This window comes from Monodon monoceros, unplaced genomic scaffold (genome assembly GCF_005190385.1).
Source record: "Monodon monoceros isolate NGI ecotype Baffin Bay Population unplaced genomic scaffold, NGI_Narwhal_1 Super_Scaffold_18, whole genome shotgun sequence".
Classification (NCBI taxonomy): domain Eukaryota; kingdom Metazoa; phylum Chordata; class Mammalia; order Artiodactyla; family Monodontidae; genus Monodon; species Monodon monoceros.
The window spans coordinates 64,187,964-64,201,210 of NW_021703774.1; the positions used below are offsets into that span (position 1 = coordinate 64,187,964).

A 13,247-nucleotide genomic window follows, 5' to 3' on the forward strand; every position below is an offset into this window, starting at 1 on the left:
TCCCAACCTGATTGGAAGGTGATCTCACTGAACATCATCCAGGTGTCAGCAAAATGGTATTGGCACTTGATGGCACTGGCCATGCGGTGGTGGAGGGGCACCGTGACGAACCGAGCACTGGGGTTGACGTCATCCAGGACAAGGGGGAAGGAGACAGCGTTTGGTTCCCATTCATTGGCTTCAGAGCGAAAGTAGCACTGTACCTCCTTAAAAATCTTCACACCTTTAGCAAACATGTTGTTGCAGTGGACCTGGCAGAGAAAAAGGCATGTGAGTGACAGGGCGATCCTGTTGGGTGGCACTAGGGACACAGTGCAACCTAACCCAGTAAGATCTTAGACCTGCCAAATTTCTCTGAGCACCACCCTTGGTGAATAATTGGTGCTCTGCAGTCTTGCATTTTTCCCTTCTAGGAATCTCACAGTGGCAGTGATACCTTATAAAACCTGGGCTGCTACCCCAGTCACCTCTTTGCAATTGTGCTCCCCTGGCTACCTCACTGCATGCTGCTGGGAGTAGCGTCCTTATCTGTTAAATGAGGGCTGGACCAGCATCCTCTCAGTTCCTTCCTCGCCCTGAACTCTCTCTGCTCTTTTTACAAAAGAGTTTTGTAACCCAACCACTCCAGTCCTCTCAACCACGGTTGCTATCTGCCCAGAATGGAGCTATTCTGAACTACTTTCTCCTATGTACATTCCAAAGCCAGTCCACTTCTTTCAACAGGTTTCGATGAGAAACCTGAAATAATACACAATCCAATATAATTTCATCTTTCTCTTTAGAAATCTCACTTCCACTGCCGGGTATTAGCATTTGTCAGCCAGAGACACAAAACTTAATTATCTCTCTTAATTAAATTCAGCTTAGGTAAAGCCATTCTGATGAGAGCCTCAAATCTTCCTCATAGATATTTTCTGAGATGAGAAAAGAAGGCCTTTAGGAAGGTAGCTTTTTTGTTGTACCTTCCTTGGGATGAATTAACAGTTCTAGTTTATTGAACACAAGTAAATGGAACAAGGCTAAGAACAAAATCAAAGAAATACCAACTACAGCTTCAATACATTTTTCAGATGTTTTGAAATCTGCAAAGTGTTGGATAAGTAGCCTGTGGGGTAGGTAATAATCTTTCCTACAGATGTTTTGGGAATCCTTCTAGAATGCAAGTAAATAGCATAGGATTTCATTCTCCTGTGGACTTAACATATTTATGTAATAAATAGAGTATATTTTTAAATGCATTTATATATAAAAATATATGTTTCAGAATCTCTTTCAATTTATTTTTTCTTGATTTGTATAGTAAAATTTTTTCTATTTTTCCAAAAATAAGGTCTTGGATTTATGATCATTTCTACAGTTTTCTGACTTTAATTAATTGGTTTATGCATTTATCTTTGATGTTAGACTGATGGACCTAGTGGCAGGGCAGGAATAAAGATGTAGACATAGAGAATGGACTTGAGGACATGGGGTAGGGGGGAAGGGGGAAGCTGGGGCAAAGTGAGAGTAGCATCGACATATATACACTACACAATGTAAAATAGACAGCTAGTGGGAAGCAGCCGCATAGCACAGGGAGATCAGCTCGGTGCTTTGCAATGACCTAGAGAGGTGGGATAGGGAGGGTGGGAGCGAGGCTAAAGGGGAGGGGATATGGGGATATATGTATGCATATGGCTGATTCACTTTGTTGTACAACAGAAACTAACACAGTATTGTGAAGCAATTATACTCCAATAAAGATTTAAAAAAATAATAAAGAATATATTCAGTACCATGAATTTTATTCAGTGTGGTTTTATACGTATCCCATTTGTTTTGATATATGTAATTTTTCATTTTCTAAATGCTTTGTGGATTTGATTTTCTTTTCTTCTTTATTTGTTTTGTTTTGTTTTTATTGGAGTATAATTGCTTTACAATGGTGTGTTAGTTTCTGCTTTATAACAAAGTGATCCACTTATACATATACATATGTTCCCATATCTCTTCCCTCTTGCATCTCCCTCCCTCCCACCCTCCCTATCCCACCCCTCCAGGCGGTCACAAAGCACCGAGCTGATCTCCCTGTGCTATGCGGTTGCTTCCCACTAGCTATCTACCTTACGTTTGGTAGTGTATATATGTCCATGCCTCTCTCTCGCTTTGTCACAGCTTACCCTTCCCCCTCCCCATATCCTCAAGTCCATTCTCTAGTAGGTCTGTGTCTTTATTCCTGTCTTACCCCTAGGTTCTTCATGACAGTTTTTTTTTTTCTGAAATTCCATATATATGTGTTAGTTTACGGTATTTGTCTTTCTCTTTCTGACTTACTTCACTCTGTATGACAGACTCTAGGTCCATCCACCTCATTACAAATAGCTCAATTTCATTTCTTTTTATGGCTGAGTAATATTCCATTGTATATATGTGCCACATCTTCTTTATCCATTCATCCGATGATGGGCACTTAGGTTGTTTCCATCTCCGGGCTACTGTAAATAGAGCTGCAATGAACATTTTGGTACATGACTCTTTTTGAATTATGGTTTTCTCAGGGTATATGCCCAGTAGTGGGATTGCTGGGTCATATGGTAGTGCTATTTGTACTTTTTTAAGGAACCTCCATACTGTTCTCCATAGTGGCTGTACCAATTCACATTCCCACCAGCAGTGCAAGAGGGTTCCCTTTTCTCCACACCCTCTCCAACATTTATTGTTTCTAGATTTTTTGATGATGGCCATTCTGACTGGTGTGAGATGATATCTCATTGTAGTTTTGATTTGCACATCTCTAATGATTAATGATGTTGAGCAGCTGTTCATGTGCTTCTTGGCCATCTGTATATCTTCTTTGGAGAAATGTCTATTTAGGTCTTCTGCCCATTTTTGGATTGGGTTGTTGATTTTCTTTTAAATGCTGTATTTTAACTATAATCAGATCAGGGAGGGAAATACGCAGTACTTTGCCTAAGAAGTAAAAAACTACTCTCTAGAAGACTTCAGTGACCTGAAAGTCGTCTTTTACTTTTCATTTGTCTCAGAAAAATTAAAATATGGTAGACACCTGCTTGGCCTGCTAGTCCTGAGAAGACTAGCTCTGAGTCAGCTCCTGAGAGGTTTCTGGCACCTTCTAAATGCAGACATATGCTTTTGAATAATTTTGATCTGTGATAAACTAGTTAAACAGGAGCTCCTGGGGACTCAGGAAGATCAAAGGCAATTGAGCAAATATTATAACTTTATGGGGACTTTAAAATACATTTTATTATTTTTGTGACTAGAAATTCTCCCAATGATCTATAATGAATTGATACACATGTTCATAGGTACATATTGGGTATACACATTATTCAGCAATACAAATAAATTTTTCCTTGAAGCATACATAGTTTTGTTACTGGGCATATTTCCCCCCACCCCCCCCATAAACCTGTAAAGAATAATGTGTTAACACACGATTTCACACACATTTTACAACTTCCCAAGAGCCATTTTGAGGAACACACTGGCAGATTGGGTATGTGTTGATCCTTCTGTTCTCATCGTTTAACTAATAGCTATTAATCCAACTAGGAGATATTATCATCTTAACATGTGAGAGTGATATAGTAGACATGCATTTTCTTTTTGACTCCAGGTTTGTGCCAAGAATAACAAATTTTTATTTATTGGGAATGATACAGTTTCCCTTCTTCAGTGTCCCCATGTCATTCTACATACCTTCTTTTGCAAATAAATAGTGTCTTCCCCCACTGAACTACAAATTGCCCCAAGGTAGGGACCATTTCTTATTCATCTGTTTACCCCCAGAACCTAGAATTCAGGTTTAACGTCTAATCTGGTCACTTTTTGCATGGACTTTTCTTCCATTCCTTTCTCTCTGAAACATACTTGGGATTGAGTAAGAAAAAAGGAAAAACTATCATTTGAGCTAAGTATCAGGAAACTCACCATACCAACGGAGAGGTCCTCAACCCTTACATCCAGGGTAGGCTCTCCTGAAAGGCCCTACCCCAGAGAAAATGGAAATCAGGCCTTAAGTCCCCCCCCCCAGTTCTTCTCATGGTCTGCACTTACCTCTCCCCAGAGCACACCCAGTCTGGGCTTCTCCCAGGTCTTTCAGCTTCCATCCAAGTACTCAATGAAATTTACCTACTCACTCTTAACTACTCTGTAATAGTTAACTGATAAAATAACGTCTGCTATTTCATTTAAGACATTAATTTTTTTTTATTGTTTTACTCTCCCTGAGGTAAAATACTTGCATTTTAATACAGACTTCTGGGTGATGGTGTTTCAGAAAAAACAAACCCAAAAACCTAATAATTTACATTTGAGGCCTTAGGAAAGCCACCTCATTTCACCCTTGAATCTCACTCATTGGATAACCAACTCCTCTGACTGGGCAAAGAGTCACGGAGGTCCCACAGAGAAGACAAACTGAAACCCTGGGCCTGAGGTCTAGAATCCGGATGGTGGCCCAGCCAGGAGTCACAGTGATTCCTCCTGCCTGGCCCCAGTCCTTCTTCAAGTTTCTGTTTATAGTTAGGAAAATACTACTATATTCTCGGTGTCTTACTGATGTTCATCATATCTCCTCCTCCTTCTACCCCAGGTGGCAGAGATATTTATAACCATAAATGGCTAGAGTAGGCAATAAAGTATATCATTTGTTCACTTGCAAACATTTATGGAGCCTGTATATATTAAGTGTCAGACGCTTGGGTACAAAGACCAGAAAGCAGAGTCTGAGAAGGAGCTTGAGGTCTAGTAAGAGAACCAGACACATAGACAGATAAATGATAATAGATAGGAAACAAAGAACTCTGGGAACAGAACAGTATGGGATCTTCTGTCGTGACTTCTTAGTGCTGTGGGCATGGAAGAAACACTCAGGGATGGGAAGTGGTTCAAAATACAAAGCTCCTTCTTCTTCCATTGAGAATCAGAGCTGCAATGAGACACCCTTACAGATAAGAGTGTGTCCCCTCCCTGCAGAGTGCTGGGTGGGGCCATGGAATGACTTCCAAGGGCCCTCATCACTACTGCCTTTGTGGGCCACTCCCTCCACAAAAAATATGTTAAAATTATATTTTACAACTGTTTTGTTAAAAAGGTAAAAACTTTCAACGTTAAGGCTCATGTCTTTTATTCTGACAGTAAAAGAAGTTAAAGGCCCATTTCCACGGGCCTTACAAGTATCGTGGGTCCCAGACACTGTGCCCACTTTGCATAATGGATATGTCCACTCTGGTGTTGAGACAACAACAGCCAAATACATTGTGAAACAGTGACCTAATCTAACATCCTTATTTACAAATGAAGAAACAAGCCCAGACAGATGAAGTGACTCAAGAAATGCATGCAGCTAGCTAGCAGCAGAATATGTGCTTGAATGCCATTCTGCTGGCACCACCCTAGGGTTCTTTCCAGCATGCTTTTTCCCTACACCATGATTTTGGCTTCTACGCCTAACTCCACTGACCTTCATAGTAGTAAAATTCCTGATGCGGTCAAACTCAAACATGATCTCGATGTAACCATTGGTGGCACTCTCATTTCTCCAGCCCACGTAGTCATAGCCTGGCCACACATGGTACTCATGGGTCTGGGTGAAATCATCCAGGCCAGACACCCCATCGGTCAACTGGCCCAGCCCTTCAGTCATGCTGCTCAAGCCAAAAGAGGAGAAGGAAAAGGGAGAGAGGAACCTGGAGTTAATTACATATTCATGGAAGAGCTTTTACCCAGTTTCTTCACCCCAGGTTTTGTAAGAGCCGATTATCTCGGAGGTTGAAGAATTATGAAAAATCCAATATATTTTGTAGTACTGACTCATTTATCCTGCATCAGTGGAGAACTAAGAATTTCATATAAATGAATTTTACAAAATATTTGATGCTTAACTCTATAATAGCAAAGCTTTTAAACACCTTTTTTTAATCATTTTATATGAAAAGCTTTCTATGATCTATTGTATCCTTACCTGTTCTTATATACTTAACAAGTCTTTACATAATGATTCAATATTATCAAATGCATTTGACTAATTCATCCATTAATGAGTAAATGAATGAATGCATAGAACAAATACTACAGCAGATGGTGGCACTTGCTCATCACTAAATAAATGGTCCCAGAGCTGGTTGGAAACTTTTCTGACTCTACTTTGACTGCATGTTGTCATTGTTCAGTGAATCAAATCCAGGGAAGCCAGTCATGCCTTCTTCTACCCCACATCTCCAACAACTTGATTCGATATCGAACAAACGGGGGAAAAAGTAACTTCTAACAAATTTAAATACTGATTTATATTTAACTTTAATTACATTTGCAGAATACTAGACTCATGGAGTAAAATGCATGGACATGAGAGTCTCAGGCACTGGATTTCGTTTTATTTTCTAGCTTGGCAGCCTTTTCACTTCCGAGTGTAAGGCTCTGTTTGAATGGCTGAGTTTGCCAGAAGCCTGACTGCTGGGTGGGATGGATGTGTATTGATGTTAATTTGACTAAGTGAAGAACATAAAGAGACCTCCTTCCTTCTGTTTATGGAGGGACAGAACAAGAACCCATCGTGTGGAACTTCTCTCTCCTCAAGCTCTGGAAGGTATGTCAAGAGTCTCCCAAATGAAGAGATTGGGATATTCACACTCAAGCAATAATCCATGTGACCCATGAGGTTATAGGCAGAACAATGTTATGTAAAATTTGTGAATTACCAAAAAAAAAAAAAGGATTAAGAGTGATTATGCCAGCCTTACAGGTACATTTTTAAATATATTTGTTCATTGAAAACTGTTTGGCAAATTATAAAATTTGACTGGCCTTATCCACAGTGACCAGAGCCTGGATCTCCCTTCCAAGGTTTTGCCATCTTTTTCTTCTCTCTACAGATCAGAAGGCTAGGAGAACATAAGTTTACTTCCAATGAATATATTGCCCATTATCCCCAGAAAAATAAATCCCCATGAAAGTCTTCAGAAAAGCAGTACAAATTAGAAGGAATGCTTATTCAATTTCTCTTCCATCAAAATTTAATCAATAAGGAAAGAAACTTTCCCTGTTTACTTCATATACTTTAGAATTGTTAGAATTTCGACAACAGTATATATTACTTTTAGAATTTTTTTTAAATTTAAATAAGTAACTTTTGCTACTATGACTATTTATTTCCTGAGAGCTTGAATCAGGTAACTCTGTATCTCATCACTTAGCTACCCCCCAGCTAGATAGCTCATGACCTCAATTATTAGGTGGAAGCTGACTGTGTCTAAATCTCTGTGATTATTTTGTTATCTTTCCTCTGGGGTCCATCCAGAGCCATATTTCCAGTTACCTGCCTTATTTCTCTATTTGAATGTCCTGTCAGTCCCTTGAACTTATATTCCAAACTGAATCCATCATCATCCCTTTCTAAACTAAGTCTTTCACCTAGGTTTCCCAATTCTGTCAATTATACTTCTCTTCCATATCCACTAAGAGTCCCTGGCACATGATAAGCATTCAAAATATGTTTGTTGAATGAATAAATGTTGTCTCCATTGTTTTAGACTATTGTTTCATCTAACTCTTTTTCTCACATTACTGTCTTGCCCCCTGTATCCAATCAGACTACAAATATTCCCTAAATGAGTATCTTTCTCATTCCCATTCCCACAGTCAGCATTATGGCCTGGGTCATTAATTCTTTTCATCTGACAGAATTTGGAATTAGAAAATGTCCCCCTCATCTCCTCCCTTCCTATTCAAATCTAACCTTTGAATGCAGCTTGATTAATCTGTCTGAAGCACAGCTCCCATCATGCTCTTCCCCAGCTTTAAAAACCTTCAGTGACACATTGTGTTGATGATGTTGGTAAAGAAGAACAACTCCTCCTCCTCCCCTCTTCTTCCTGGCCCTGACATTCAAGTTCCTCCAAAATATGACAAAATCCGCCTTGCTATGCTTCTAATCTACTGCCTTGCTACATAAATATGGCCTATGGTTAACTAAACTGCTGATCTTTCCCACACATTCCCCTAAACTTTACAACCATGATTCTTTTGTCATCATGGTATTCCCTCTGCCTAAAATGCCATTTCAAGATTCTTTACCTGTGAAAGTTCTACCCATCCTTTGGGGTCATTTCAGATTTCCTCTATTCTATTATATTTTAACTGGTCCTCCAATCAGATAATAACTTACATGTATATAGCACGTTATCTCTACAAAATGCTTTCCTTATATACTTTTTTTTATCACTTCAGCCTCATAGCAAACAGAAATAATTTTATGACATGAATCCAGGTGTTTTCACTCCCAATGCTCTGTTTTCCTTCTATAGCTTTCTTGTTTCTTTGAATCCCAAAGCACTCATTGTGTATCTCTTACTCTTATGCTTGTATCATAGTAATTTATATCCTGGCTTAGTCCCCATTCCTAACTGTGAGCTTCTTAAAGGTAGGACCAATGACTTTATTATATTTGAATCCCTACCAAATTCCTTGCACATAGTAACAGTTGATTAGCAAAGACTTACTAAACTAAACTGAATTCAATTGATCTCTGATTTCCTCTGTGCCTTGAGTTGATGGCAGTTGGGTGTGGCTAAGTGAAATGATGCCAAGACAGATTGTGTAAAAGGGGAAGAACAGTGACTAAGTAGATGGAAAGGAAGTGATTAGTAATAGAAGACTGGATGAGTGGGGCATGGAAGCTTCACACAAGGCGTGGAAGCTGGAGGGCAGTAGTTTATTCTTCACACCCAAGACAATGGAAGTGCTGTAATTCCACACTCCTCTTCCTGAGACTCAATAATCTCTCTCTCAACCACCAGCAACCTCCACCATCTGGTGTGGACTTCACTATGGTCTAACTTCTCTGCCAGGCTCAATCTTTGCAGACAAAGATTAACCTAAGAGAGAAAAGTGTTGAAGTGGGGTAGAAGAAGAATGGCAAGACTTGGAGTGAATTGGGATAGGTGGGAACATCTCTTATCCAACCCTAAATTCATTCTGTATCTGAATATACTTCACCATGGCCCTCCCTTGGTTCATTTCATGTATCCATTGGTCCTTCTGCTGTTCCCAGTTCTAGCTTTTGCTATAGTCAGGCCATTCTGGTCCTCATCCCTGATCCCCTTCTTCTGCTCCCCTCTACCTACCTCCTCTGCTCCAATTATCATCTCATCCTAGAATCTTTTCTTGTCTACTGTAAGCCTTAATAGTCTCCTTCTTTTCACAATTTCTAAAGCATTTACATTTCTGGGGTTCATTCTTTCTGAACTTCTTTATCTGTCCAGTTTATTATACTTGTAACTTCAAATCTTCTGTCCCTTTGTCTCCATAAGTAGGCTATTATTTTTGTCAGACCACACATCTTGTTTTGAGGGTCAAAAATTATGGCTACCGTACTTAGAGCCATACCACAAAGTTTAGCCCTTACTTTGTATAATTTGTTGTTTTCCTTCTGATTACTTTGTCTTCCCAAACTAGGCTCTTAGTTCCTTCCAAATAAAGACTACATATTTTACTTCATCTAAATTTATCTCACAATGCCTAGTATAAGGGCTAAATAAACATTGGCTAGTTGACTGATTGAGTCATTGATTATTGTTCCCAGAACAATACAGAATTTACCTGTACCCAACGGCCCCATCATAGACAGAATCGTTCAGATAAATGATGGAGCCTCCTGGTAGTACAAACTGCTGTCCAGCTGGAGCATTATAAGACACCAAGCCATCTGCCAAAGGAAACACAGATGTGTCAGTGCCTTTGGGAAGGAGATGCACCTGCTGCTCAGAACAACTATCCCAGGGAACTACCTGAGGCTTCAAGACTGCAATCTTGAGCAATGTGTCCACCTAGGACTCAATCTGGGCACACAGGGAGTAGTCCTCAGCAGCAGTCAGCAAAGTGACTTAGAATGCATATGCCAGGTGTGGGGCACCAAGCCCTGGGTGGATGAATAATATTGCTTTCTTTACTCTAACCAAGAGGGGATCACTTCTTGGTGATTAGTAATTCCGGTGAAATTCTTGGTGAAAGTAATTCCTCTTTCTGATTTGATTGCCTTTATTTCCCAGGGGCTGGGGTTTTTAATAAGGTCTACACGCTCTCTCTAGAGACCTACCTAGCCAGACACAGCCATAAAGCTCCACCCTCATGCACACATTCATGGAGTGATCAGTGACTGGGATAAAGCGGACAAATCTGGCCACAATGGGTGGCTCCAAGTCCTTTAGGAAAATGTCATAGGGGTTACTATTTCCATCCAGCACCTGAGGAGAGATAAAAGAAAGAGTGAGAAGATGCTATGAAGTTATGCTGACTCTTCTTCATTCCCCAAGTCATAATCTCTTTGATGGAACCTCTCCTTTTAATTCAAGGAGCAGAATGTATCCACTCAGCAGCCTTGATATCCCTATGTGTGACCCCCACCCCACCCTCCTTCATCTTGGGTCACACATTTACAAGGGCATCCCAGGTCTGCAGGCACACATACCTACATAGACAACCTGTGTACTTCCTCTTCTAGCCTAAGTCAAAATATGGTCCCAGACATCCTAGGGTCTGGATGTGTCTTCTTCTCACCTGTTTCCCATGCCGGTTCCGCCAAGAGATCCAGCGAGTACCATCCCGACTGTAATTGATCTTGTACATGGGGGCAAACTCAATGCCATGGCCCCCTGCATGGCGCCCCTGGGTCCCCACCAGAGTGATAAAGTGCAGGGTGTGCAAGTCAATCTGCAGAAACTCCTTCAGGTCATCAGGTTCCACTGGAATCTCAGGACACCAGGCTCCATCCCCTTCTTCTGAGTCCAGCCTTGGTTGACGAGGGTTGGGGATAGAGGAAGGAACCAAGAAACCACAGAGTTATCTACCAGTCCCCAGCAAGCAGCTGCCCAGTGCTGAAGAGAGACAGCAGGCTGGGAGTAAAGTCCAGATGGACGTTTTGGGCTCTCCCTACCAAGTCTGACTGTCACCACAGTACCCACTTGTGGTCAGTTCCCTCTTCCTGGGGCACCATGAAACCCAGAAAGACAGTCACCACCAGGGAGCTAGAGGCCTTCAGATGACATGGAGCCTTTATTTCCCATCCTGATTTAGTGATCTCAAGGGAGGTCCCATGCAGTGAAACCCTTCCTACCCTCTATTCCCCACTGAGTTATTTTACCACCCTCACCCCCACCCCCCATTTTCAGTCTCAGCATAACAAGGCTAACCACTCCTTGCCTGGATATCAAGTTATAAGAGTGGGGAGGGAGGAATCATAAGACCTGCAGTGTGGGTTGTGTAATGTAGTGGAATTTTAACCAGCAGGGTGAGCATGGCAGCTCAGCAAAAAGCCATGGAAACCTATGGTGAAAGTGAGGGGTAAGAGTATGTCAGGGAATAGTAAATAATCTGGTTTCATTTTACTACCTCCAGCCTGAGCTACCCACAAACAAAACTGTGAAATCATTATAAGGCTTATTTTGGGACCCTCTTACCCCTTTCCCTCTTCCCTGGAATGTGCCTTCTCTCACAGACGGCACCTGCTCATTGTTGCTCCCTTCCAACCCCACCAAACATCACTCTAATCTTTCATACCCTAAGACAGAAATCATGGAGAAGGTTTACAGGGTTGCTTTTCCTATGGGTGATTCCATTTTAACAGAAATCAATGCTTTACACCAAAAGAACTAGATTCCAGGAAGAAGGTTACTTCTTAACAAGCTGAATAGCTTTTGACAATAATTTTTGACAAGCAATAGTTTATTGCTTTAAAGGACCCCTGATATTAGACCACAAGAAACCCAACATACTTTGTTTATGGATGAGGGTGGCCCTTCTATGGGAGGTATCCTTGAGAGGAGGGAAGAATTCGTTGGATGCCTCAATGTCTGTTTAAGGCCTTGATGCCTTGCACTGTGATTGATGTTTCACAAACACCCACTGAGAAGAGGGCCGTGTCTCCTAACACTCAGTGACCTGCCTAATCTACACTTTTTCATACGTACCACTGTAGTCCACTTCCTGCAGTAGCTCATGGTGAGAACGTGAGATAAAGCAAGTGCACTGCATATCAATAAGCCGAGCTGCTGTGGGTGGTGTGGCCCTAGGGACCCTGTGGTTAGGGTGAAGTTGCTAGACCAGCATGTGCTGCCGGGCCCCAAATTCTCTACCTGAAAACATGCAGAGCAGGTCCACTTTGATGCCCTTCCCCCATTCCCACCAGCTCCCACCAAGTACCACGCTTCTTCCTTAGACCTTGAGTCAGTAATTCTGTCCAACCCAGAACTCAGGTTTTCTTGAGGCATCCATTCTCACCTTCCATATTTGGCAGCTGTGGACTCTGACCACTGACTGGAAGCTGTGATGTCTTCATCTGGAATGTGGCCTCCTGACATGCCCAGAGGATAGCGGCATATGGCTGAACCAAGAGAAACCAAAGAGAAAAGAGAGGAAATCCTTTTATTTTATTTTCAGAGACCCCCAGCTAGAATGCAATTGATTATTAGACAGGAAAGAGGGACTAGGACCCTCTATGACCCCAGTTTGACCACTATGACTCTCTCAGCCTTTTCTTCCTGGCCCTGCCTCCAAACTTATTAGTGTTCAATTTTCCAAGCATTTGAACCTCAGCTAACTTTATCTTTTGGTCCAAACTCTGACAATACTGTTATGTGCTGATTTATTCTTTTATTTGGTAATAACTCTATGGCCCATCCCCATTTCCTTATTAGCAGACATGCATTTCTAATCAGTTTCCCAACAGTGGTGAGCCGTCGTCATAATCACTAGGTACCTTTTATGACCCATAGCATTTTCTTTTCTTAGATAGCTGATTTCATGAAACTATGGAGCACAGCTAAAAACAAACTCTCCTATAAAGGTACTGAACACTCAGCTTTGGCCCCCATTGGTACCATGTTTTAGACTCTGGCTAAAAATAATAACCTCCGGAATTGGACTTCCTCCTCCATCCAAGATAGAGTAATAAAGACCAGATTTATTCCCCTGGGTGAAACAACCGGAAAACGGGAATAGTATATGAAAAATTGGATTTCAACATAATGAATATCAGACAACAAAGGGCAGCAATCCCTGAGAGACAGGAAACAAAGAAGATGAACCGTACAACTGCAAAAGCTTACTTCCATGAGAGAACGTCCAGGCTGTAGCACAGTGAGTGAAAACTCCGGCAGAGGCTGGAGAATTCCCTGAGCTCAGAAGACAAAGGTAAGAGTCTGTAGAGGTCAAGGGGACTAGAGCTCTCAGGACATAGGATTGCCGAT

The 13,247-nt window shown here is 41.3% G+C and overlaps 1 protein-coding gene across 1 annotated transcript in view; it reads right to left on the reverse strand.

Annotated features, from left to right (window-relative positions):
- The window catches only part of DDR2 (discoidin domain receptor tyrosine kinase 2), a 31,493-nt gene extending 19,039 nt beyond the window's left edge, over positions 1–12,454 (reverse strand). Inside the window, exons 1-6 of the mRNA XM_029229975.1 lie at positions 12,280–12,454; positions 10,561–10,792; positions 10,100–10,247; positions 9,604–9,709; positions 5,468–5,651; positions 8–251 (exon numbers count right to left, since the gene is read on the reverse strand). Of these exons, the coding sequence (XP_029085808.1) occupies positions 8–251; positions 5,468–5,651; positions 9,604–9,709; positions 10,100–10,247; positions 10,561–10,792; positions 12,280–12,359 (994 nt within the window). The 5' untranslated portion in view covers positions 12,360–12,454. The remainder of the gene's footprint in view (positions 1–7; positions 252–5,467; positions 5,652–9,603; positions 9,710–10,099; positions 10,248–10,560; positions 10,793–12,279) is intronic.
- Positions 12,455–13,247: the final 793 nt, after the last annotated feature.